This window comes from Elaeis guineensis, chromosome 1 (assembly GCF_000442705.2).
Source record: "Elaeis guineensis isolate ETL-2024a chromosome 1, EG11, whole genome shotgun sequence".
NCBI lineage: Eukaryota > Viridiplantae > Streptophyta > Magnoliopsida > Arecales > Arecaceae > Elaeis > Elaeis guineensis.
In genome coordinates, this window is record NC_025993.2 from 46,093,384 (window position 1) to 46,120,635 (window position 27,252).

Sequence of the window (27,252 nt, forward strand, 5' to 3'; positions counted from 1 at the left end):
CATGGAATAAGTTTAGATCTGAAATAAATGATCGTGTATGTGATATATGTGGTAGATCTAAATGATCGTGTACGTGATACATATGGTAAATCTAATTTTTTATGTATGTGATACATGTGGAAGATTTAATTTTTCATGTATATGATACATGTGGTAGATCTGAATTTTTATGTATATGATGTTAGAAAATTGGATAGACAGCATGCATAGATTTCAAAAATGTTTTGGATAGCAGTGGAAAAGAACTAGATTAAATCCTTTAACCTCCACATGCATTAGATCATATCTAATCCTATCCGAGCCCAGGACTAAAGACATGCATATAATCTGAAAATAAAAATAAAGATGAGATCAAATCTCAATACTTTTGTATGGGTTGAAATACACCGCTACCGATGATCTTAGATCTGAAGGTCCTCGAGCCGCACATGTGTCCGACCTCTACAGGTATCCACCGAGATCAACCTTGAATTCTTCTTCTCGGGATAGATCCTTCTTCTCCAAGTAGGATCTTAGCCTTTAGAACCTTGATCAACTCTTTGATCTTGACTGCGAACTTAACTCTTGAACTACAGTCTTTTTCTCTTCGTCCCTCGCTGTAACAGAAAGCCTCCTCAACTCTTAGCATGTAGAAGGATGGACACCCAACCCTTGGACATGGGAAAGAGAAGAGGGAGAGAGGATGAGACATGGAGAAGAGAGGAGTTTTGAATTCTTAAAATTTAATAATTATGAAACCCTAGGAGACCTCCTTAAAAAAGCCTTTCTTGATTCCAAATCATTATCCAATTAGGCTAAAAAGGTTGGATCTTATCTTATAAGGACTCTTACCTTTTAATCTGATTTTTTTTTAAAAAAAAATCAGACCCAATTGAAAATACCATCTCCTCTTTTGGCAAGCAAATGAGGCACCCCAGTCAGATAAGGCAGATTGAGTGGGTGCCCCTCAAAAAAGAGGGTAGGTAGTTGGGGTGCCAACCCTTGGCACCCCTTCTAGAGTTTTCTTGCATAAGAGAAGGGGCATGGCCCCTCTCTCTCTCTCCTTCCATGCCTAGCCAAAAGAGGGGGCGGGCTCCTCTCTCTGATCCTCATGCCATTAAAGAGGTTCGTGCCCCTTTGTCCTGCCAAAAAGAGAGGATTGTGCCATCCCTTCTTTCCAATAATTCCACACACACTATGAGAGGATAATGAGGAGATAATAAGGAGATAATTTAGCCAACTCATTGATTTAATCCAATCCTCTACTCACAATTAGGTGCCCAGCTAAACCCAAATAGATTTAGGTTAGGTTTAAGGCTATGAACTTGATCCAATCGAAGTCTAGAGAAGAATTGAATTTAACCATGTGCTAGCAAGGTTCTCTTAAACCCAATAGGATTTTAATAAATCCTAACCCAATTAGAACTTCACAAGTCTAGTTGGTAAATTCAAGATTAAATCCCTTAATGTGTGACCCCACAGGTTTCATTCTATCTGGTAGTGAGATGTATTGTGATCTCCATCACAATATCATCGAAACTCCTTTCGATGGGTTGAAATAATTCCAACTCTATCCTTCGAGAGTCATCGATCATCAAGATGATGCCCATGAGTCTCACAATCCATCAATGACACCTAGCAGCATGTAGTGACAACCTAGTAGAATGAAAGTGTGAAACTCTAGGTGTAATTATCATATGATTTAGTCCTTCTATTGTGAGTTTCGACTTGATGGAGATCTTGAAAAATTTATCAAATCTCATCGTCAGTCATATGCGAGATTGACTCGACTCGAGTTCATTTGTGAATCCCATAAAAACTCTTTTTTAGTATTCACACTTGCTTTGACCAAAGACTTTCTAAACTCAGTCTCACAAATTGTATAAGATTTTTTCTTTTCTACCAAAGTCAATAGATTTTATCTAGGTACATCTTACTTCAAACAGCAAACCTGAACCTACTATAGCCAACACACACAGCAAGGGCCCGAATGGTTAGAGATTAAGGGAGCATGTAGTCAAACTCAGTAGTCTCACTACGAATAGCCGATGACACCGTAGGTCAAAAGACTACTCACACCACTACAGTGTCGAGATGACCACTGACAAGTGAGTAGACATCCAAGTGATTTTTCATGATGATCATGCTCAGTATAAGTTATTCTCTAACAACCACCCATACCTTCATCCCAGTGTTCCTGCACTATAGATCTGAGACTCATCTGCCTACAAGGAAGGTGAACCATGCACCGATCTCGAATGGATTGATCACTATCCTCCATGACGATCCTTTGATCAGAAGCATTTAGAAACTAACTACTAATAATGTATGTCTCAAATTCTCAACACTTTAAGAGTATACAAAATCATCTTTGTTAATTTCTAAGACAAATCATGGACACATAAATATGACTGAAATAAAAAACTTATTATTAATAGTAAGAATATTACAAATACAAGATTAAGTCCTAAAATTATAAAATATATTAGCCAATAATTAGCTTTTAGGGTACATATCTAACAAACTCTCACTTGATCTAAAGCCAATTGGCCATATACCTAAGACCTATCTTCTCAAGGTGAGCTTTGATCTTCTGCTAGCTGAGAGGCTTGATTAGTGGGTCTATCACGTTATGTGTGGAGTCGACTCTCTGCACCTCGATGATTTTCTTGAGGTATTCATGTATAATATGAAACTGCAGCTCTATATGCTTGGACTTCTGGTGAGACCTGGGCTCCTTAGCAAGGGCGATGGCACCGTTGTTGTCGCAGTGCAATGTAATGACATTTGATGGCATCATATCCAGCTCCCAAAAGGCTTTCTTAGCAGCTTCAGAGGCGGCGATGTATTTGGCTTCCATGATCGAATCTATAATGATCGATTGCTTGAAACTCTTCCAGCTAACTGCACCATCATTACATAAGAAGATACATCCTGATGTAATTTTTCTATCATTGACATCAGTCATGAAGTCAGAATCGGTATATCCCTCAACTTTCAGCTCCAATCCTCCACCAAAGATCAATAACAAATCCTTAGTCCTTCTCAAGTACTTAAGAATATTTTTCACAGTAATCCAATGTTCTTCATCTAGATTTGCCTGATATCTGCTCATGACAATCACGGCAAGGGCTATATCAGATCGTGTACACAACATGACATACATAAGGCTCTCTATTGCTGAAGCATAAGGGATCTTGCTCATGCACTAGATCTCCTCAAGTGTGTCAAGATACATCTTCTTGAAGAGATGAATGCCATGTCTAAGGGATAAAAGACCCTTTTTGGAGTTTTTCATACTGAACCTCTTCAGCACTTCCTCTATATACATTCACTGTGAGAGTCCTATCATTCTCTTAGATCTATCCCTATAGACCTTTATAACAAGAATGTAGGAAGCCTCTCCTAGGTCTTTCATGGCAAATTCTTTTGACAACCATTCTTTGATCGATGTCAGTATGGGAATATCATTCCCAATCAGAAGGATGTCATCCACGTACAAAATGAGGAATATAACAGCGCTCCCACTGACTATTTTGTACACATACGGCTCCTTATTTTGATGAAATCAAATATTTTGATTACATCATTAAAACGAGTGTTCCAACTTTGAGATGCTTGCTTGAGTCCATATATGGACCTTTGTAGCTTGCAAACTTTGTGATCACTATCACTGGATGTGAAATCCAAAGGCTGCTCCATATAGATATCTTCCTAAAGATATCCATTTAGGAAGGTAGTTTTCATATCCATCTGTCATATTTCATAATTATAAAAAGCTGCAATTGCAAGCAGAATACGGATGGATTTTAGCATGGCCACGAATGAAAAAGTTTTATGATAATCAATGACTTCATAACTAGTCTTGTGTAACTAGCTTTGCCTTTTAGGTCTTTACCTTACTATCCGATCTAATTTTTCTTTTATAAATCTATTTACACCTAATAAATACAATACCTTCAGGTGGATCTACTAAGGACCAAACCTGATCAGAATGCATGAAGTCAATTTCTGAGTTTATCACTTTCATCCATTTCTCAGAGTCAATATCAACATTACCTCATCATAGATTTTGGGATCATTCCTAATGTCCCTAGCTCCCACAAAGAATGCTTTCTCTAGATCGTCTGTAAGAATATCTAAGTACCTTTCAAGAGGATGAGAGATCCTACTTGATCTACGAGGTGGAGGAGGTACGACATCTACTAGCTCATTACTGGGTTCAGGTTCTTAGACTCGATGCTCTTCAAAGACTTTCTTTTTGAGCTCAATCTTCTTCCTACTGCCTCCATCTTAAATAAACTTTTTTTTTAAGAAGATGGCATGATGGCTCATAATCACATTGTGATCCTCAGAAAGATAGTAGTATTTCATGATTTTCTTAGGATACCCTATAAAGCGAGTCCTAAAGGACCTAGCCTCTAACTTGTCTGCCTGCTGTCGTTAGACATGGGCCGGCCATCTTCAAATCTTGAGGTACCCAAGAGTTGGCTTCTTACCATGCCATAACTCGCATGAAGTGATAGGAATGGATTTAGAGGGAATCCGATTCAAAGATGAATCACAGAAAGTAATGTATGTCTCCAGAGAAAGAAAGATTTGTGAAGCTCATCATGGACTAGACCATATCTAATAGGGTCCTATTCCTCCTTTCAGACACCCTATTGAGTTGAGGTATCTCTAAAGGTGTCCACTATGAGATAATGCCATTATTCCTGAGATAGTCTCGAAAATCTCCACTAAAGTATTCTCTTCCTCAATCTAATCAAAGAACCTTTATGGATTGTTCAGTCTATTTTTCTACTTCACGTCTGAACTCTATGAACTTTCAAAAGCTTTAAACTTATGATGCATCAAATACACAAACTCATACCATGAATAATCATCGATAAAGGTTATGAAGTAGATAAAGCCACCTCTGGCTTGTACATCTTATGGACCACACACGTCAGTGTATACCAGGGCTAATATCTCAGTGGTATTTTTCCTTTATCCCACAAAGGGTAGCTTGATCATTTTTTCTTGAAGACAGGATACACAAACTGAATAAGACACGAAAGTCAATAGTCCAAGAAAACCATCTTTCTCCAATTTATTGAGTCTGTCCTCTCCTATATGGCCTAACTTAAGGTACCGTAGATACTTTTAGCTAATCCTATCTCAAGTCTCTTAGATCCTAAGGCATTTATAGTTTGCTTGTTAATATTGACACTCGCATCTATATGCAAAGGATAAAGACTATCAATCAAAAAAGCACATGCAATAATTTTATTTTTAAAATAAATGGAACACATATCTTAATTGAAATGAAAATTATAGTTATCCTGTGCCAGCACAGATATGAAAATTAAATTTCTATTGGCTATAGGTACATAATAACAGTCTTTCAAAATTAAACTAATTTCTAATGGTAATTGTAGAGGATAGGTCCTGACGGCCACAACAACAATCCTTGCTCTATTGCCGACTCAAAGAGTGATCTTGCCTGCCCATAGCCCTCTTACTTCTTCAAGACCCTGCATAGAAGTGCATAAATGAGCACTTGAACCAGAACCTAGAATCCAACTTGAAGAAGAGAAAATCGTTAGATTAGTTTCAATAACGAGAAAATCCTTCTTTCTGTACTTGATAGTCGCCAGGTAGGCCAGACAGTTTCTTCTCCAGTGGCTTTCGATATTGTAATGAAAACACTTTTTTTTATCATCGACCTTCTTCAGAATTTATTTCTTGAGCTTGGCCTCATTCTTATACTTCTTTACAGGCTTCTTCTTCTTCTTAAAAGAAGACTTTCTCTTAGAGGAAGTTCACTCCACAGTCAGAATGTACCTCTTGAACTTTTCAAGATGCTCTTAGCTGTTACCAACATGTTCAGTAATTCGGATAAAGTGCTATCAATTTTATTCACATAGTAGTTCATGATGAACTGCCCATACAAATCAGGAAGAGACTGAAGGATCAAATCCATCAGTAATTCTTTATCCATATTCATCCCGAGCTTCTGAAGCTCCTCGATGTCCTTGATCATTGTCAAATAATGATCATTAATGGACTGCCCATCATGTATTTTCACTCTGAATAATCTTCGAGAGACCTTAAAGTAAGCTGTGCGACTCTGCTTACCGTACAACTCTTGCAGATTTGTCAGTATCTCTTTGGCAATCCTTATATCTTCATGCTATCACTGAAGATCATTGGGCATGGATGCTAAAATATAACATTTTGCCTTGTTATCCTCATCCATCCACTTCTCAAATATGGCTCATTAATCAGCGGATAGACGAGCTAGTAATACAGGCGCATCTTGGTCAAGGACATGGGTAAGTTTCTTAGAATTGAGAAGGATTCTCAAATTTCGAAGCCAGTCTTTATAGTTTGTACTAGTCAACCTATTAGTATCGAGGATATGAGCTAATGGGTCGGTACTCGACATGATTATCTACAAAAAAAATAGTTTCTAATTAGATGTTTGTACTTATAAAATGTTCATTCTAGAAATTTTTAAAAAATAAATAAGGCTCCCACTATTTTCTCAAATCTTCCACACTTCTCGGATGGAGAAATGAAAATCTATACATAATTGGTTTCAAATGGATACTGCAGTCCCATTAATCTATACACACCTCACCTAATAGTTATTGGTGAGCACAGACCAATGAGTGGACAACACCTTATCCATTACTTTACTAAGCAAGATACAGTGGGCTTGATTCTAAGTCCATGGCCTCACCTAACAGTTATTGGTATATTTCTTAATTAAGTCAGACTCATCATTCACCAGCGGATGCAAAGCCATCATTAGGATCCTCACCTAATAATTATTGGGTCTAACCCCATCTCTACCTCGGGGCATCAAATATCAATAGAGTGATTGTACTTTCTCAATACAATTAAACCACTATAATCAACAGAGAATGATCAATGCTAGAAAAGCACCCGTATCTCTACAACGATGGAATACCTCTAGACTTAATATTTAATGAGGAAATTTAGGTCTAGATCTATTCTAAATTAGCAGATATGACATCCGATTGATCAAATTTAGGTCAGTACATCCACATGTCTGACTAGCCTAGTCCGCACGGGTGAACTCAAGTCAACAAACAATCTAGTGCGAAACTGAATCTCCCAAAATGACCAGGTAAGTTAAGATGAGTGGGGGTCCGCCATTACTTTTCTTAGACACCAATGAATTGATCAGGTCAAATAATAGAATCAATTAAATGACCACCATTTAAATACTTGCTTTTGATACCAAATTGATCGATTAGAATCGATCAGGTTAACCTATTGAAACGGGTCCTAACCATTGAGCCAAATTAGGTCTTGAGTTAATCAACTCACATCAAAATGTGAATTGATATGACCAACTACAACTAAACTCAACTTTGAGCCCCTTTGATCTAATCCTAATCATCCATTGATTAAGTTCAATCAACTGCTCAAAATCGATAATGGGTTCTAACCTGATCTAATCAATTGATCCTAATTGTAGTTTAATCACTAGACCTAATTTGTTCGATCCATATTCACATGCAAAAATATAATTTTTAGATTCTAAAAAAATATTTTTAGATTATGTTTCATTATGTTTTATTGCATGCATTAGTGGCTTATGATCTTGAAACAGTTTCAGATCTAAATCTAATATCACATATCACATATATGCAGTTTTAGATCTAAACTATAAATATATATCACATATATATTAAATTTTAGATCTAAAATAAAAATTACATATATCAAGTATATATAAAATTAGATCTAAAATAATGATTAAAATATTTTAAAAATATCTTTTCAAAAATCAGTTCGCATTAAATTAGGACAACCTTTTCGATATAGGGGGTAAACCCTATACCAGAATAACCTTATACCAATCCGATGCGAACATTTAATCATTCTAATTTTATATCTAAATATAAAATAAGATATATCATATACATCAATTTTTAGATCTCAAAGATTGATTTAATCATTTTGAAAATAGTTTTAAAAATCGATCAGTCTTGTGTTAGAACAATCTTTTTGATATAGGGGATAAATCCTATACCAAGACAGCCTTATACCAGCACAAGATCAATTTTAAATCGACAAAACTTTTAGATCTAAGACTAATAATCAGATTATGTGTTTTAAAAATCAGTGGCTCTGATACCACTGCTAGAAATTGGGTAGGTAGCATGCATAAATTTCAAAAATCTTTTGAATAGCAGCAGAAAAGAACTGGGTAAAATTCTTCAAACCCCACATGCATTAGATCATATCTAATCCTATCCGAGTTCAGGAATAAAGACATGCATATAATCTGAAAATAAAAATAAAGATGAGATCAAATTTCAATACCTTTACGCAGATTGAAATACATCGCTACTGATGATCTTAGATCCGAAGGTTCTCGAGCCACACATGTGTCCGGTCTCTACAGATATCCATCAGGATCAACCTTGAATCCTTCTTCTCATAGTAGATCCTTCTTCTCTAAGTAGGATATTAGCGTTTTAGAACTTTGATCAACTCTTTGATCTTGACTGCGAACTCAACTCTTGTACTGCAACCTTTTTCTCTTCATTCCTCACTGTAGAAGAAAGCCTCCTCAACTCTTGGCATGTAGATGGATGGATGCCCAACCCTTGGACATGGGAAAGAGAAGAGGGAGAGAGGATGAGATGTGGAGAAGAGAGAGGAGTTTTGAATTCTCAAAATTTAATAATTATGAAACCCTAGGAGACCATCTTAAATAGACCTTTCTTGATTCCAAATCATTATCCCATCAGGCTAAAAAGGTTAGATTTTATCTCATAAGATCTCTTACCTTTTAATCTGATTTTATTCTCAAAAAAATTAGACCTAATTGGAAAAGCCATCTCCTCTTTTGGCAAGCAAATGGGATACCCCAGTCAGATAAGGCAGACCGAATGGGTGCCCCTTTTAAAAGATGGCAGGTAGTTGGAGCGCCGACCCTTGATGCCCCTTTTAGGATTTTCATGCTCAAGAGAGGGGGTGTGGCCCCTCTCTCTCTCCTTCCACACCTAGCCAAAAGAGGGGGCGGGCCCCTCTCTCTAATCCTCATGCCATCCAGGAGGTTGGCACCCCTTGGTCCTGTCAAAAAGGGAGGATTGCACCATCCCTTCTTTCCAATAATTCTACACACACTATGAGGGGATAGTGAGGAGATAATTTAGCCAACTCATTGACTTAATCCAATCCTCTTGGGCTCATAATTAGATGTCTAGCTAAATCTAAATAAATTTAGGTTAGGTTTAAGGCTATGGACTTGATCCAATCGAAGTCCAGAGAAGAATTGGATTTAACCATATGCTAGTAAGATTCTCTTAAACTCAATAGAAGTTCAATAAATCTTAACCTAATTAGAACTTCACAAGTTCAATTGATAAATTTAAAATTAAATCTCTTAATGTAAGACTCTATAGGTTCTATTCTATCTGGTAGTGAGATGTATTATGATCTCCATCATAATATCATCGAAACTCCTTTCAATGGATTGAAATAATTCTAACTCTATCTTTCAAGGGTTATCGATCATCAAGATGATACTCGATGAGTCTCACAATCTACCAGTGACACCTAACAGTATGTAGTGGCAATCCAGTAGAATGAAGTGTGAACCCTTAGGTACAGTTATCATATGATTCAATCCTTCTATTATGAGTCCCGACTTGATAGAGATCATAGAAAACTCGTCAGACTCCATCGTCAGTTATATACAAGATTGGCTCAACTCGAGTTCATTTATGAATCTCGTGGAAACTCTTTTTCAGTATTCACACTTGCTTTGGTCAAAGACTTTCTGAACTCAGTCTCCTAAATTGTATAGGACTTCTCTTTTTCTATCAAGATTAATAGATTTCATCTAAGTGCATCCTACTTCAAACAATGAATCTGAATCTACTATAGCCAATAAACACAGCAAAGGTCCGAACGACTAGGGACCAAGAAAATGTGTAGTCAAAGGACCACTTACATTGCTACAGCATCGAGATAACCACTGACTAGTGAGTAGACATCCAAGTGATTTCTCATGATGGTCATACTCAGTACAAGTTGTTCTCTAACAACCACCCGCACCTTCATCCTAGTATCCCTACACTGCAGACCCGAGACTCATCTGTCCATAAGAAAGGTGAACCATGCACCGATCTCGAATTGTTTGATCACTATCTTCCATGATGATCTTTTGATAAGAAGTATTTAGAAACTAACCACTAATAATGTATGTCTCAAATTCTTAGTATTTTAAGAATATACAAAATCATCTTTGTTAATTTCTAGGATAAATTATGAACACATAAATATGATTGAAATAAAAAACTCTTTATTAATAATAAAAATATTATAAGTACAAGATTAAGTCCTGAAATTATAAAATATATCAGCCAATAATTGGCTTCTAGGGTACATATCTAATATATGATACATATTGTAGATCTAAATTTTATGTATGTGATGCATGATATAGATCTAGTTTATTTTTTTAGGAGCTTAGTACTCAGATTGGGTACATCACCATAGCTGTCCGATCATAAGAGGAAGCAGAGATTAAAGTCCCTCTCTTATCCAATCGATAGGTTCTCTTATAGCATGTAGGGGTGCTGCTGGTGATGTCTCATCAAGAAAAATTATGAAAAGTTCATCAATTTTGAAAATTATTTTCAAAACAAGTTATCCCTAAACATTAGATCTAAAATTAAAATATTGAATGGTTGATGAAAAGTATTTTCATATTATTTTAATCATCTTTTTAAGATCTAATTTGCATAAATGTGATATATGCTTAGTTTTAGATTTGAATTTTCATATATACGATATGTGATAGTTAATTCTAGATCTAAAACAAACATATATGTGATATATGACATTAGGTTTAAATCTAAACTTATTTCGAGATCATAAGCCATTAATTCATGCACTTGAACCTAATCTAAAAATTGGTTTTAGAATATGAAATTTAGGTTATGCATGAGGGTATGGGTTGAACAAATTAGGTCAAGTGATTGACTACAATTAGGTGCTTTGATGAGATCAGGTTAGAACCTTTATCGATTTGAGTAGTTGATTGAATCTGATCAATTGTTGATCTGGATTAGATCAAAGGGGCTCAAAGTCGAGTTTAGTTATAGTTGATCGCATCGGTTCATATTTTGATGTGAATTGATTAACTCAAGATTGAATTTGACTCAGTGGATCGAGCCTGATTAGCTAGGCTGACCTATTTGATTTTGATTGATCAATTGGTGTTTAAGGTAAGTTTGGCATTTGATCAGTGGATTTTATTTGGAAGCATGCTTACCTGGCCAATTCATTTGTGTCTAAGGCAAGCATCGGCATATCCTTCCATTGATCTCACTTATCTGGCCAATTTAGTCAACTAATTTTTGAATAAGGTTGCTTGGTCATTCAAGTTCACCCATGCCGACTAGGTTAGATGAGACATAAGATGTACTGACCTAAACTAAGTTGATCAGACATAAGATGTGCTAACCTAAATCAAGTTTGTCAGACATGAGATGTGTTGACCTAAACCAGACTAGTCATTTATATGAGATGTGTCTGACTATATAGAAGAGACCTAAATAAAAACCTCCTTAATAATATTAAGTCGAGGAGTCTTCCACCATTGTAGAGTGGCATGCTCTCTCTGATGTTGATTGTTCTCAATTGGATATAGTGGTTTAGTTTCATCAAGGAAGAAGAAACCACTTTATTGTTAGATGTGTACCCTAAATACCAGATTGGCTGACACATTCCTGTACAAATATAAGGGCAAATTTATAATTTTAACTATAAATGAATAAAAAAGATTATTCTACTATCACATTGTATACATTATGTCTGTGATACATCCTTTGAGTTAGTAGGAATGTTAATTCATATTTTTAAGAGTTAAAAATTTAAGGCATGAATTTACATAACTAACTCATAAACAGCTCCTGACCATAGGATCATCACGAGGATGGTGATCGATCCGGAAGGTTGGTGTACGATCGCTTCCTTAAGGTAGATGTGTCTTGAGTCTACGGTGTAGAGACACCGAAGTGAGAGTACAAGTATTTATTGAGAATGAGAATACTGAGCATGACCACCTCGAGCAGTCATAAGGAAGTCTACCTTCTTGTCGATGACTAGCTCGATGCTGCAGTTGTGTATCTAGTTCTTTGACCTGAGGTATATCGACAGTTTACCTTGAGTGTGTTATAGTTTGACTACACCATAACTCGGTCTCCTAGCCATACGGAACCCTGAGGTGTATGTTGGCTGTAGCATATTCATTGTAGGAACCAGATCGCACCAAGAAGGGATCTATCAACCTCGATAGATGAGAGGAGTAGTCCTATGATGATCGAAAGATCGACTCCTTAAGCTAATGGCCATGGCAGAGTGAAATAATGAAAAAGAGTTTTCCATTGGGATTTCACATCGGACTCAGATCAATCGATTGATTCATATGACTGATGTTGGGTTTGACGAGTTCACCTTAACTCTAATTCAATCGAGACTCATGATAGAAGAACTCAATCACACAGGTAGCTGCATCGAGAGATTCATCTTTATTTCTGATGGGTTGCCACCACATACTGCTAGGTGTCACTAATAGATTTTGGGAGCAATTAGAATGATCTTGATGATCGATCATTCTAATTGTCTAAATCAGAAGAGTTCTGGTCCATCGAAAGGAGTTTTGATGATGTCGATGATGAGATCACGACATATCTCATTATCATATGGAAATGAACCTAACTGGATCACACAAACAAGAGTTAGGATCTAGATGTCATCAATTGAGCTAGCCCAGTTCGATTGATTTGGATTAGATCCAACTAGGTTCAAGAAAATCATTCTAGCACACGATTGAGCCTAACTTTCTCCTCGTGTAATCTTTTCTATCTCAACTGAGCCAAATATGATTTGACTCATCCAGAGAACCTTAAGAAAGTTTCTCACAGTCTGACTGAAGCCAGTCCAGCTCAAAAAGGATTTATCTTAATTTATAAGATGAATTTAAGATAATACCTGCTAATTTCTGTCACCTGCCATTTTCGTTTTAGGACATTGGTTAAACGTTGACCCATGGACCTTGGACTGAAGGCCACTTGGCAAGTGGTCATTGGAGATTTTTTGTGGAGTGTTCACTTGCTAAATTGGGCCTCAAAGTAGGTGCCATATTCAGATGGGGCGTGTGCCCCAAGTGGATAAGGATAGAGTCCCATGAGATGAGGACTCTGATCCCTTGATTAACTTGGACTGTGGGGCACAAATCTCACTGTGCTTATCCAATGTTGGCACCAACAGTAGGAGGGATTGTGGGATTCTTATCTAATATGATCAGATGACATCACTCCACCAATCAAAATTTTTTCAGAATTAATTAGAATTTTTTGATTGGTCGAATGATGTGGCACTGCATGGCGCAGCAGGGTCTATTTAAACCCTATCTGTGCCTAGGGTTGAGAGACTCTCTGTGCAATAACCAGCAAAAACCTAAATCCTCTCCACTTCTCCATACCCCCTCTGCTCCTTTCCCTCTGCTCTTCATGTCCAAGAGGTTGGGCATCCATCTGGTGCTTGTCCAAGGCGTGGTGGCTTCCTAATTAGAAGGTTGCAGAGATTTATCGAGAAGCTACTGCTCCAGCTTCAGAAGATCTTTTGAAGATCTTTCAGATCAGATCCAGATCTAATTTTTGGAGCAAAGATTTGCGAGGAGAAGATGATCCAGATCCTACTCAAGTGGATACTGGTAGAGGTCAGGCGATTGCATGACTATTTTAGAACCTCGGATATTGCTGTGATCATCTACAGGGTAATCTAGTTACCCTAGAGGTATTTTTCTATTTCTCATATTTTCAGATTTAATTTTAGATTTAATATTAGATAATAGAATCCTAAAATTCTAATATTAAATATTTTTGATCATAGGAGCATTGAGTCGGAGATCAATATTTCCGACAGACTGGTACATCCTATGTATGCTCAATGAAGAGAGTGGCAGATCTCACTAGCCACTTGTGTGAGACATAATACAAGGATGTGGGTGCTCATTTGAGAAATGAGTCCACTGAATTGACTTGATCAAAGAGAACATCTAATGGAAGCCTTATTTTTATGTCAAAGATGGTTCTCTAAGTGGGAGTTGTGCAAGTGATCCTTAGACCTGAAATCACCATGGAATCTTGTGTACATGAATCGATATTTTGGTTCATAGCCAGACATGGTATTAAGATATGTACGGGGTGTTCTGGATATGGTGGAGTGTGTATGAAGGTTGTGAGTAGGTCAATATGGAATCGATCACTCCTAGTAAGAGGAGATCGTATCCTGTGTATTCTCAATCCTAGATGACTCAAAAAAATCTTTTGGCCAAAAGCAGGAAGGAGATTAGAAAGAGTTTCTAATACTTCTTCATTAGATTCATCATTGGTTAGTTGAGAATCGATATGAATATGTATTTGAGTTTGACATGATTCCATACTCATGAACATATTCAGGGTGCAAGGATGATCGAAGGATTCAATTGCACGGTAATTTATCATTGAAGGGTATATTTGGTATTTCTACCAAATTCTACATCTTCTGAATAGTCATGATACGTTGCTAGACGTCAATCTTGACTTGTAGATTTTTGACCGAATTAAAGAATTTAATTCGATCGCCAATTAGAAAGGATTCTAATTATTGAACTCGGATTAGCTGGACCTAAATCGATTAGATTGAAATTTAATCAAATTTGATCAACTTATACCCGAACCTACAGTCAGCTAGATGTGGAACCTAAAGACCTTTTTAAAAAAGGTTGATTAGAATTTTAGATTCAATCAGGGTTCCGGTAAGCATGCTAGCACGTGTGAAAATCCTTGCTCTTTTGGAGACCAATTTGATCCCATCTCTTGCTAATTAGCTAGCCCAATTTGGTGGACATTGAAAGAAAAATCATCTTTTTCCTTTGTAGGATCTTCCAAATTTCATCAAATCTAGGGCAAAATAATTTAAAAATTTTATCCTACGCTATTTCAGATCTAATGTCTATTAGATCTAATTTTATTATCTGATATTTAAAATCTAAAATTAAATCTAAAAGTATGAGAAGTATAGACATACCTCAAGGGTAATCTGATTATCCTGTAGATGATCTCAGCACAGCCCGAGGTTCTGATGTAGCCACGCAAGCATCTGGCCTCTACTGGTATCCATTCTGGTAGGATCTGGAACGTCTTCTCCTCGTGAATCTATGCTCCAAAAATCAGATCTCTATCAAATTTGGATGTGCTTCAGAACTCCTTCTGAAGTTGGAGCAGCAACTTATCAAAGATGTCCTGCAGCCTTCCTGTTCTAGGCGTCACCATGCCTTTTCCTTGCACCAGATGAATGTCCAACTCCTTGGATGTAAAGAGGGGAGATAGGAGAGCAGAGAGGATGCGGAGAAGAAGGGAGGGGGTGGTAGCTATTGGGTTTGGTGCATAAAATAACTTTTTTAAAACCCTAGGCGCAGAAGGGTTTATATAGACCCTGTATGCTGCGCAGTGCCACATCATTCAACCAATAAGAAAATTCTAATAAATTTTGGAAAAATTTTGATTGGTTACTTGATGTCATCTAATCACATCAGATAAGAATCCAAGCCTCTATCTTAAAGTTAGCACCAACACTGGATAAGTTCAAAGAGAGGTTGGTGCCAAAGAGTCCAATCTTATCAAGACTCTCCAATCTTATCCACTTGGGGCACCCACTTAATCCAATTGGGCTCGCGCCATAATCTGATTATGGTGCCAAATTTTATGTGGTTTGGCTCCACAAAAATCCTTCAATAAGCTCTTGCCAAGTGGCCTTCAATTTAAGACCCATATGTCAATATTTGACAGATGTCCTAAAATGAAAATGGCAGGTGATAGGAATTAACAGGTGCTTGTCTTAAATTCATCTCATGAATTAAGACAAGCCTTTTCTGAGCTGGACAAGCTTTATTTAGACTGAAAGAAATCTTTCCAAGGTTCTCTGGATGAGTCAAATCACATTTGGCTCAGTAGAGACAGAAAAGATTACACGAGGAGAAAGTTAGGCTCAATTGTGTGCTAGCACGATTTCTTTGAACCTAATTGGATCTTATCCAAATCAATTGGGTTAGCCCAATTCATGACATATAGACCCTAACTCTTATTTGTGTGACCCAATTAGGTTCAATTCTGTATGGTAATGAGATATGTCATGATCTCATCATCGGCATCATCGAAACTCCTTTCGATGGACTAGAACTCTTCTGATTCAGACAATTAGAATGATCGATCATCAATATCATTCTAATTGCTTCCAAAATCTACCAGTGACACCTAGCAGTATGTGGTGGCAATCCATCAGAACTGAAGATGAACCTCTCGATGCAACTACCTGTGTGATTGAGTTCCTCTATCATGAGTCCCGACTGAATTAGGATTAAGGGGAACTCATCAAACCCAACATCAGTCATATGAATTAATCGATCGATCTGAGTCCGATGTAAAACCCTAATGAAAAACTCTTTTTTCATTATTTCACTCTGCCATGGCCATGGGCTTAAGGACTCGATCTTTCGATCATCATAGGACTACTCCTCTCATCTACCGAGGTGATAGATCCCATCTTGATGCGATCTGGTTCCTACAATGAATATGCTACAGCCAACATACACCTCAGGGTTCTGAATGGCTAGGAGATCGAGTTATGGTATAGTCAAACTATAACACACTCAAGATGAACTATCGATGCACCTCAGGTCAAAGAATTAGATACACAACTGCAGCATCGAGCTAGTCATCGACGAGAAGGTAGACTTCCTTATGACTGCTCGAGGTGGTCACGCTCAGTACTCTCATTCTCAACAAATATCTATACTCTCACTTCGGTGTCTCACACCGTAGACTCAAGACACATCTATCCTAAGGAAGTGATCGTACACCAACCTTCTGGATCGATCACCATCCTCGTGATGATCCTATGGTCAGGAGCTGTTTATGAGTTAGTTATGTAAATTCATGCCTTAAATTTTCAACTCTTGAAAATATGAATTGACATTCCTACTAACTCAAAGGATGTATCACAGACACAATGTACACAATGTGATAGAGGAATAATCCATTTATTGATTTATAGTCAAAATTATAAATTTACCCTTAGATTTGTACAGAAATGTGTCAGCCAATCTGGCATTTAGGGCACACATCTAACAGACATTTGGGTCAGATCGTGATACCTGGAAGCAGCCCAAATTGGGGCACCACATCCCATATTAACACTAAATATGAAGAGTCCAAGTTATGGTAGACTCTTGGTGTAAAACAGGTTCTGCCTACAAGTGTTGGCATGGGCAGAAGAAAAATTTTATTTTTTTATGGGATTAAATTATGTGTGATAGCTCACATCACCATCTATCCTCTGGTGCATATCTTAAAGTATGAGATATATTTTTTTTGAAATTTATGGGATAAAAAAAATAGAAAAAGAAGGATGTCTCGCGCGCGTGCAAAAGCATCGCGTCTCTCCATGATTTGGAGAGTCCTTCTCCCTATCAAATGCTTTCAGATTAGAACAATTTTTGGTGATAACATTCTACATTTGATATTCTAGTTTTGATAATTTTGTTGGAATTTTTCTAGACTTATCTGGATGCCAAACGAATGCCATAAATCGGTCATGATGCCTGCGCATGTGGTGATCAGTACTCGCATGAAGAGGTGCGAGAATAGCATCCCCTCATGAGAATTTTATCACTATTTTTGATTTTTTAGAATCTAAATTGAATCCCCAATCCACATGGATTTTTGAGGATTTTTATGATTTGAGAAGAAATGTAAAAACATCCCTTCTTTGGTTGCACACGCACAGACCAGGGTGCTGATCGATGTATCATGGACAAGAATCCTTCTGTTTGAAGGAACTCTTATCTCTGATAATCAGATCAGATATTCCTTTTGGATAAGGCATATCCCTCTCTTTTGGCATTCCTCTGGTGGCTATAAATAGGCTGGGATACTGGGTATCTGAAAAAATTTAAGAGGGGTTTCCAATTTCTCTCCTGTTGCTCTCCTTTCTTTCTTACAACCTATCTTAGTTTTAGAATAAGGCTTTGGGATTTAAGACAAAGCCTTATCTGGTCCTAACAAGGGTTGTAAAGATCCTAAAGAAGGAGAATCAAAAGTTTAGAGGAGGTTCTAAGAGGGTGAGGTCAGGTTCTTGAAGAAACTTGATCGGTACGAGGCTAGTCGAGTTCTAGGGGCTAGAACTCTTGAAGCAAGGTGAAGAAGGAGCGCTGTCTTTAGTTCAATTTTCGTGTGGATCACCATTAGAGGACGGACACTTGGATGTCTTATAAAAATTAAAATTAATGATACAGATATTTTTTTTATCTTAATTTATATTTATTATGCTTTGATTATTATAGTCAAAAGTTTCTGGGCATTAGGACTTCCGGTGCATTGGATGTTTTGAATGAAAATTTTAAACACCTAACCCTTCCGCTGTGCCACCAGAACCCAATAGTGATATCAAAGCCTATCTTAATTTATGTAATCAAAGATTAAATTATTATCTTGATTGTGATCAAGCATGAGTTTTTGGTTTGGTTCAAGTCGGGTCAAGGGTTGAACCCGATTGAACATCCAAACCCTATCATGTCTTAGAGATATGTTTTAAATATAAAAGCATGATGTATGTGTAAAATTTTTTTAGTAGCTTAGTACTCTAATTGGAGTTCATCACCAAACCGTCCGGTCATAAGAGCAAGTAGGGTTCAGAGACCCTCTCTTCCTATTCAATAGGGTACTCTTATGGTGTATAGGGGTGCCACTGTGATGTTCCAAGAAGAAGAATCGTGAAAAGAATATTTTATATTCATGCATATTTTTTATATTCATGCATGTTATTAGAACTTCATGCATATATGATATGCTTGAGATGTTTAGTTATAATAGTATTATATGATTCTGCTTCCATATATTAGAGATATGATAAGATGCCATAATTAGTTGTTATGATTATTAAGATACAACTATTATAGTGCATTCTTGTGACTGATTGAATAAGGATGTATTTGAGACCATTAAAGCCCTCATAAAAATCATATTAAGTCATAGTGTTGTGAACCAGAAGCTGACCTATTTTCTTGAATCGATTAATTAATTGGTGTCTAAGGAGTGTTTCAAGTATGGTGGTTATTTAATTGGTTCTATTGCTGGTCTGGCCAATTTTATTGGTGTCTAAGAAAAGCAATGGGGGGACCCCCACCAATCTTAACATTTTCTTGGCCAATTAGATTAGTTCAAATCTTGAATGAAGGTAGCTTAGCATTTTAAACACTACTAAGGGCATTCCTTCATGCTAGGTTAATGTTACATCATAAACTATGGCTAATTTGTTATGTTATCATAAGGCTTGTCATAAGGATTGATATAACATAATTCTGGTGCATAAAAAATGCTTACAATATTTTGGATATACTACTTTGTTGTGCTAACACAAGGGCAATTATTTTCAATTTTGACTATATTAAAATGAAGGGTCTTACTTAACTAAAATATTATAGCTTGTTGTGCTAACATAAGGCTAATAATATTTTAGAGGTCAAGATAAAATATTGAGAATTACATGAGATGTAATTGGAAAGAGTTTCCTACCTATGAACTCATAAGGGTTTGTTGTGTTAACACAAGATCGTTATGAGGAATTAAGATCTCAATCCCATTAAGATAAATATAAAATATCTCGTTTACCATAGGAGAGGACTATGGTATCTCTTATAAAATAGTGAGAGACATAACTAGTTTTAAAAGTCCTCATCTAGTTATGCATGTCAAACATGAGTGGTCTATTTATACTATTATTTTATGTAGATTTAAGTCTATATTATGGCTTCTTTATTTTCACCCCATAATATCATAAATAAAACTATGTTGACCAATACAACTATGTGGATTGGTTGAGGAACTAACAAATTAGGTTTATATCGGAAAAGAACTCCGATGTTCTAGATATTTCTGACCCTAGATTGGTCAGTAATAATGAGAAGATAATGATGTCCGTATGGATATTATTTATGAAAAATTTAGACATTGGATGTATAATTGCAAGAATTATCTTGCAAGATTGAAGTACAGTGGAAGTGTAACACGAAAAGATATGTATATGATACATACCTATTTTTCATTGAATGATTCAGACTCTGATATTTGGGTATTGGATACCATCCATGGATCGCACATTTGTAATTCATTACAGTGACTATAGAATATCAAAGGTCTGAAAAGAGGTAACCTCGAACTTTATGGCGCAAGTGGAGAGTCCATTAGTGTAGAGACTGTGAAAACCTGTATGCTTGATTTACCTTCGGACAAAACTTTAGAATTAAAAGACTGTTATTCATGCCAAAGGTCATTAGAAATATTGTTTCTATACCTTTGTTATTAAAACAAGGTTATGGAATAAAGCTAATAGAAAATGGATACTCTATTTTTTTTTTTAATAAATTTTATGACAGTAGTTATATTGATAACAATCTTTTAATTCTTACACTTAATGAAAATATTTTTTATATTAAAAGAAATATGAAAAGAAAGAGAGAAAATGTAAATGTCACATATCTCTGGCATTGTCGCCTTGGTCATATTAGTAAGTCAAGAATAAATAAGTTATACAAAGAAGAATTCTTTGATCCAAATGATTATGAATCATTGGGAACTTATAAATTATGTCTCATGGGTAAGATGACCAAGACTCCATTTTCTTAATATAGAGAGAGGACAAGTGAGTTGTTAGCTCTAGTACATATAGATGTATATGGACTGATAACAACTCAGGCTAGAAGAAGATACTCCTATTTTATTACCTTTACAGATGATTTATTAAGGTTCGGATATGTATATCTTATGAAACATAAATTCGAAGCCTTTGATAAGTTCAAAAAGTACCAAGATATGGTTGAGAAACAAACTGAAAAAAATATAAAAATTCTTCGATCTAATCAAAGAGGAGAGTACTTATCTAGTGAATTTCTTGATCATCTTAAAAGTGAAGGTATTCTCTTTGAATGGACCCCTCCTTATACATCTTAGTTAAATGGTGTAGCAGAAAGGAGGAATCGCACTTTTCTGGATATGGTGCAGTCTATGATATGCTTCACCGATCTTCCAATATCTTTCTAGGGATAATGCCTTAGAGACTGCCATATATATATTAAACAGAATACCTTCAAAGTCTGTTGCAAGCACCCCATATAAGATATGGAATAAAAGAAAGCCTAATCTTAAACATCTTAAGACTTTGAACTGTCCTACTTATGTCAAAAATATTTTTGGACATAAGTTTAATGCTAGATCAGACAAGTGTAGGTTTGTAGAGTATCTTAATGAAATTAATGGATATTATTTCAACCACTCTACTGAACAAAAAGTGTTTGTTAGTAGGCACGCCACTTTCTTGAAACATGAATTTATCCAAGAAGGAGGCAGTGGGAGGAATATTGAATTTATGAAAGTTCATAATCTACAAATCGATCCAGAAATACTAATGGTTGGACCACAAGAAGATCCTCAATCAAAAGTATCCAAGGATGAGGTACATCCACTATACACACCTCCTCTCTGAAGGTCAGATAGAGTGCGTCAAGCATCTCTGAGATATAATTTTGTCATTGAGAATAACAATTCTATCAACATCATTCAGGATGTTGATCCACTGACCTATTCGGAAGCTGTCATGAGTAGGGACTCAAACAGATAGCTGGAAGCTATGAAATCTGAGATGGACTTGATGAATCCCAACCAAGTGTAGACCTTGGTTGATGCACCTGAGGGTGTGACCCCAATATAGGGTGTAAGTGGGTCTTCAAAAGGAAGATCAGAGTAGATGGCCAAGTAGAAACCTACAAAGCTAGGTTAGTGGTGAAGGGTTTCAGTCAAAGGTAAGGAATTGACTATGATGAAACCTTCTCACCAGTGGCTATGCTCAAGTCTGTTCAGATTTTACTTGTAATAGTGGCATACTATGATTATGAAATCTGGTAGATGGATGTCAAGACTGTTTTTCTTAATAGTAATCTAGAGGAAGAGGTCTATATGTGTCACGCCCCCGACCCGAGATCGAGAATCGAGGGTCGCGGCAACCGCCGCATACTCATGAAGAACTCTCTCCATAAGCATGCAAGGCATCTCATCACGATATCAATGCATCACAGTGGAATAATTTTAAATAATTATTATTCAACTGTAATTCAAGTAATTAAATCAAATGTCTTACATCCAATAAAATTTTTGCTAATAATAAAACAATAGATCTAAGTTCAATGAAGTTGACAATGCTAATCTCGCTTCTAAAAGCTCTGTCCCAATATTTCGTCCCACGCTCGAAATTAATTATCTGAATCTGAAAAATAGAAAGAAAGGTAATGAGCTAGACAGCCCAGTAAGTAACAAGTATCTCTACCAGATATTTCAGATATTATAAAATTTTCAAGAATAATGCTGCAAATAAACATAAAAATATATTTCATGCTGATTTAATACAAATCAAATATTTTCAAATATTCACATATGATATAATTATAAATCCGATTCGATTCAAAACACTCGTAACTCAACAGCCTTGACTATGACCAACGTTTAACCCCCATTGGCGGGGTCCACAGAATACCAGCGCACAACCCCACTGGCAGGGTCCACAAATACCAGCGCACAACCCCCACTGGCAGGGTCCACAAACACCAGCGCACAACCCCCACTGGCAGGGTCCACAAATACCAACGTATAATCCCCATTGGCGGGGCCCACTGAAATATAGTTAGGCTGAAAGCATAAATCCGATCTGTATCAAAACACTTTGTACCACAATATATATCATAATCTTTCACTAAATATGTGCATAAATCGATATACCATAATATTTCAAAAGCACTTTTCTTTAAAAACATAATTTCATAAATCATGCATAATTTTAGAGAATAATTATTTATTTTCAAAATAATTATAGAATATCTCGAGAAGATGATTCATTACTTACCTTTCACGGAGCACTGAACGAATAGATTGACTAACTTCTAGTAGATTCTTCCACGCCTATTATCTAAAATTATATTTTTATATTAATTTAATTCAAAATTAAATCTAACAAATCCCAAAATTAAAATCTTGCTTAAAATCAAACTCGTCTCTAAACTCGATCAGAATCATCAGATGAAGCCTTCTCCTATGCTAATCCTAGAAGGATAACTTTAGAGAGAGAAATCCATCAAGAGAGAGAGAAACAAGCTAGAGAGAGAAAATTCTAGAGAGAGAAAATAGAGAGAGAAAGTTCAATTTTAGAGAGAGAAAGTCAGGGTTTAGACTGAGAGAAGAGAGAGAAGAGAGAGAAACTCTCTCTCATCAATTTCAATTTATTTATTTATTTATTTATTTATTTATTTATTTGTTCATACATATATATATATATATATAAATATATATATATATATATTTATTATTATTATTATTTTTCTTCTTTTTCTTTTCTTCTTTTTCTTCTTTTCTTCTTTTTCTTGGTTCTTCCCGTGCCGGAACAGGGGATCTTTGGTCCATGTTTTGCCGGGCCGTTCAGGCCACGACCGCCGCGGCGGAAGCCGACGGCCGATGGGGGCCACTCCCCCCGATCACGGAGGACCGTGGCCGGCGATCAATTCCGATCGCCGGCGTCGGAAAATCCAAAGAAAAAAGCTCAAAAACAGGGTCTCTTTCCCGTTCGGAAATCGGCGACTCTCGTCGCCGGCAGCCGCGCACAGGAGCATGGGAGGAAGGAGAAGAAGGAAGGAAAGAAGAAGGAGACTCACCTCAGCCTCCGGAGACCTCGTCGGTGGCAATCACGGCGAAAAATCAAACGGTGTCCACGGCCTTCGATCGAGAAAAACGGAGAGAAAGAGAGAGGGAGGAGGAAGATGTTGGGTCTCAAGGGAGAGGGGGTCTTCTTATAGGGGATCCTAGGACTCCGAGGGGTCCTAGGAGTTCGATTTTGCCTAGGTTTAGCCGGAGAAGAAGACTCCTATCGGGAGTCTTCTTCCCGGTTTTGCATACTCTGTTTTTTTTGTTTTGGGCTATAACATTTTTCACCCCTAAAAAGAAATTTCGTCCTCGAAATTTTTCATACCTGTCACCATTGTATTGGAAGCCTGTGGATTCTGTTGAGTAAGTGCATAAACTCTTCCCTGGATTTTAGAAATCTGTTCGCCATCCTTATGTTGTCCTTCATGAGTTCTTTGGCCAACTTGATTTTCAGTATTTAGCGGGTAGCTAGCAATTTTATGATCTATCTGACCACATTTGAAACAAGCACCGGTATTCCAATAGCAATCCTTGCCTGCATGATTTCTGCCACATCTGGAGCACGGCTCACCATCAATCTGTTGAGTCTTATTGTCTACTACTCCTTTAGCTGATCTTTTGATGTTTTTATTATTATGATGCTCATACTTTAACGTCCCAATATTCCTAATGTTTACCCACCTACACTCATACTATGTCAAATTCTATGTGTCATAATTTATCCACTTATGCTCTGATACCATATTAATTGTCACGCCCCCGACCCGAGATTATGAATCGAGGGTCGCGGCAACCGCCGCATACTCATGAAGAACTCTCTCCATAAGCATGCAAGGCATCTAATCACGATATCAATGCATCGCAGCGGAATAAATTCAAATAATTATTATTCAACTGTAATTCAAGTAATTAAATCAATTGTCTTACATCCAATAAAATTTTACTAAAAATAAAACAATAGATCTAAGTTCAATTGAAGTTGACAACGCTAAATCTCGCCTCTAAAAGCTCTGTCCCAATATTTCTTCCCACGCTCGAAATTAATTATCTGAATCTGAAAAATAGAAATAAAGGTAATGAGCTAGACAGCCCAGTAAGTAACAAGTATCTCTACCAGATATTTCAGATATTATATAATTTTCAAGAATAATGCTGCAATTAAACATAAAAATATATTTCATGCTGATTTAATGCAAATCTAATATTTTCAAATATTCATATATAATAAATCCGATTCGATTCAAAACACTCGAAACTCAACAGCCTCGACTATGACCAACGTTTAACCCCCATTGGCGGGGTCCACAGAATACCAGCGCACAACCCCCACCGGTAGGGTCCACAAATACCAGCGCACAACCCCCACTGGCAGGGTCCACAAACACCAGCGCACAACCCCCACTGGCAGGATCCATAAATATCAATGTATAATCTCCATTGGCGGGGCCCACTGAAATATAGTTAGGCTGAGAGCATAAATCCGATCTGTATCAAAACACTTTATATCATAAATATTTCACTGAACATGTGCATAAATCGACATACCAAAATATTTCAAAAGCACTTTTCTTTCAAAACATAATTTCATAAATCATGCATAATTTCAGAGAATAATTATTTAAATTTATTCCACTGCGATGCATTGATATCGTGATTAGATGCCTTGCATGCTTATGGAGAGAGTTCTTCATGAGTATGCGGCGGTTGTCGCGATCCTCGATTCATAATCTCGGGTCGGAGGCGTGACAATTATCAAGAGAAGGTCAAGAAAAATGTAATTTTGCGCTCAAATTTAGATAGCGCAGTCATGAAGCTCCGTGCCTGGCTATATCCAGATTTCTTCATCCACATGCTTTGCCACAATATTCTAGTCTCTAATCCATACAAGCTTAGTTTCTAAGCCCACAAGACCAAGTGTAATTTATCTATCATGGGCTTTTTGTTGCTAAGCAAAGCTATGGCATCTCACAAAATTCACAGGAGAAAAAGAAAAAACTCAACTGCCCATTCATTGCACTTTATTTCATGACATGGGAAGCAAAACACGAGCAGAGCGACTTTTAAAATAGCATTTTTGAGTGGGCATTTTGCTGCCGAAATTAACGTAGGAAGCAAGCACGTACCACAACCGGCGAAAAGGTGGGGCCCCGGAAAGAGCTTCCCGGTGCGGAACCATGTATTGAGCCCACCACCCACCGACTCGAACACTCCGAAAGCCAACAGTATGGACCCCGAATTGTAGTGCCGATCCCGGTACGACCCTTTGATCAACATCTTCCTCTCCTGAAAAAAAACCAAGAATTCTTGTTATCATCAGAAAAATAGATGGAAAGATTTAGAATCTCAAATATATATAAAAACCAAAAATTCGGGATCTCGTTTTGTAACTGTACGGACCCAAAGCAGAAGCCCTCACTAACCTCGGTGAGCTGCTGAATCTTGGCTTCCACCGGGGAGACCGCTGCAGGCGGCGGTGGCGGCAGCGGAGCCTCCCGGGCGCCGTCGGCCCCTGCGGCAACGGCGGCAGCGGCCTGGGCGGGGGCCTTCACCTGCTTCTTGAGCTCGTTGATCTCGTCCTGGATGGTCCGCACGCGGCGCCACTGCCATCCCAAATAACCAGCCCATAGCGTGTAGAAGAAGAGGCCTCCCATCACCAACGGGTGGATCAGCGATAACGTCCGCCCTTCCAGGATCCCAAACTCCCCGCCGACCGCAAGAGCATCCTTCGATCCAGGAAATCGATGACACAATTTAGAACGAGGAAAGACGAGGAGAGGAGGAGGGAGAGCAAGGAGGAGCGCGGGGGCTGAGGAATGGAACTTGCCTGGGGGTTGAGGAAGAGGGAAAGGGACAGGGCCCCAGCCGTGGCAGGGAGGAAGGAGGCTTTGGAGAGGACACGGAGAGCGGCATGTTCGAGGTGAGGAAAGGGAGAGTGGTTCCGGGACGGAAGTGGGAGGTCCAATGATGGTTTTGGGATGAGTTTGGTGGAGCGGATAGAGCTGGGGAGGAGTTTGAGCAGACCGAGGGAGGCGGTGGTGGCCATGCTTCTGCTTTAGGAGGCTTGTCGGATGTCCACGAGGGAGCGAGAGATAAAAAGGACGAAAGAAAAGATAAGGGGGCGAGGAGCTAGGACATCTGGATGGCCTAAAAAACCTGTCAAGTCGGAAGCCATACATGATTGGTCAATCCCCCGTGCGCCTCCTCCACGGACGGGCCAGGGGGACTTGGGCCGGACTCAATCTAAGCTACATGTTTAATTGTCTCGACGCGTGGATCCAGCCCGATCCAATGTTACGCTCACTTCGCATGTCCGAGCCAAAGAATCTCCCTTGACGCAAAACAGAACTCGGGGTTTGGGATGGCTGGAACGAGAAAGAATCTGCAAATCAAATCTCTGGTTGAAATTATTTTTGATGAGGATCTTTTAATTCTCAAATTAGTTACTAGAGAT

The 27,252-nt window shown here is 37.6% G+C and overlaps 1 protein-coding gene across 5 annotated transcripts in view; it reads right to left on the reverse strand.

The window, feature by feature from the left end:
- Nucleotides 1-26,903, reverse strand: part of LOC105035942 (uncharacterized) — a 44,530-nt gene extending 17,627 nt beyond the window's left edge. The window contains exons 1-4 of one of the 5 annotated variants that reach the window (XM_073253358.1): nt 26,626-26,903; nt 26,222-26,524; nt 25,925-26,084; nt 8,469-8,608 (exon numbers count right to left, since the gene is read on the reverse strand). In XM_073253358.1, coding sequence (XP_073109459.1) covers nt 8,490-8,608; nt 25,925-26,084; nt 26,222-26,524; nt 26,626-26,844 — 801 coding nt within the window. In that variant the 5' untranslated portion in view covers nt 26,845-26,903 and the 3' untranslated portion in view covers nt 8,469-8,489. Of the gene's footprint in view, nt 1-8,468; nt 8,609-22,189; nt 22,378-24,826; nt 24,856-25,924; nt 26,085-26,221; nt 26,525-26,625 lie in introns of those variants that run through there. The other 4 variants (XM_073253362.1, XM_019847491.3, XM_010911658.4 and 1 more) reach the window with 4 other exon arrangements.
- Between the last annotated feature and the right edge of the window lie 349 nt (nt 26,904-27,252).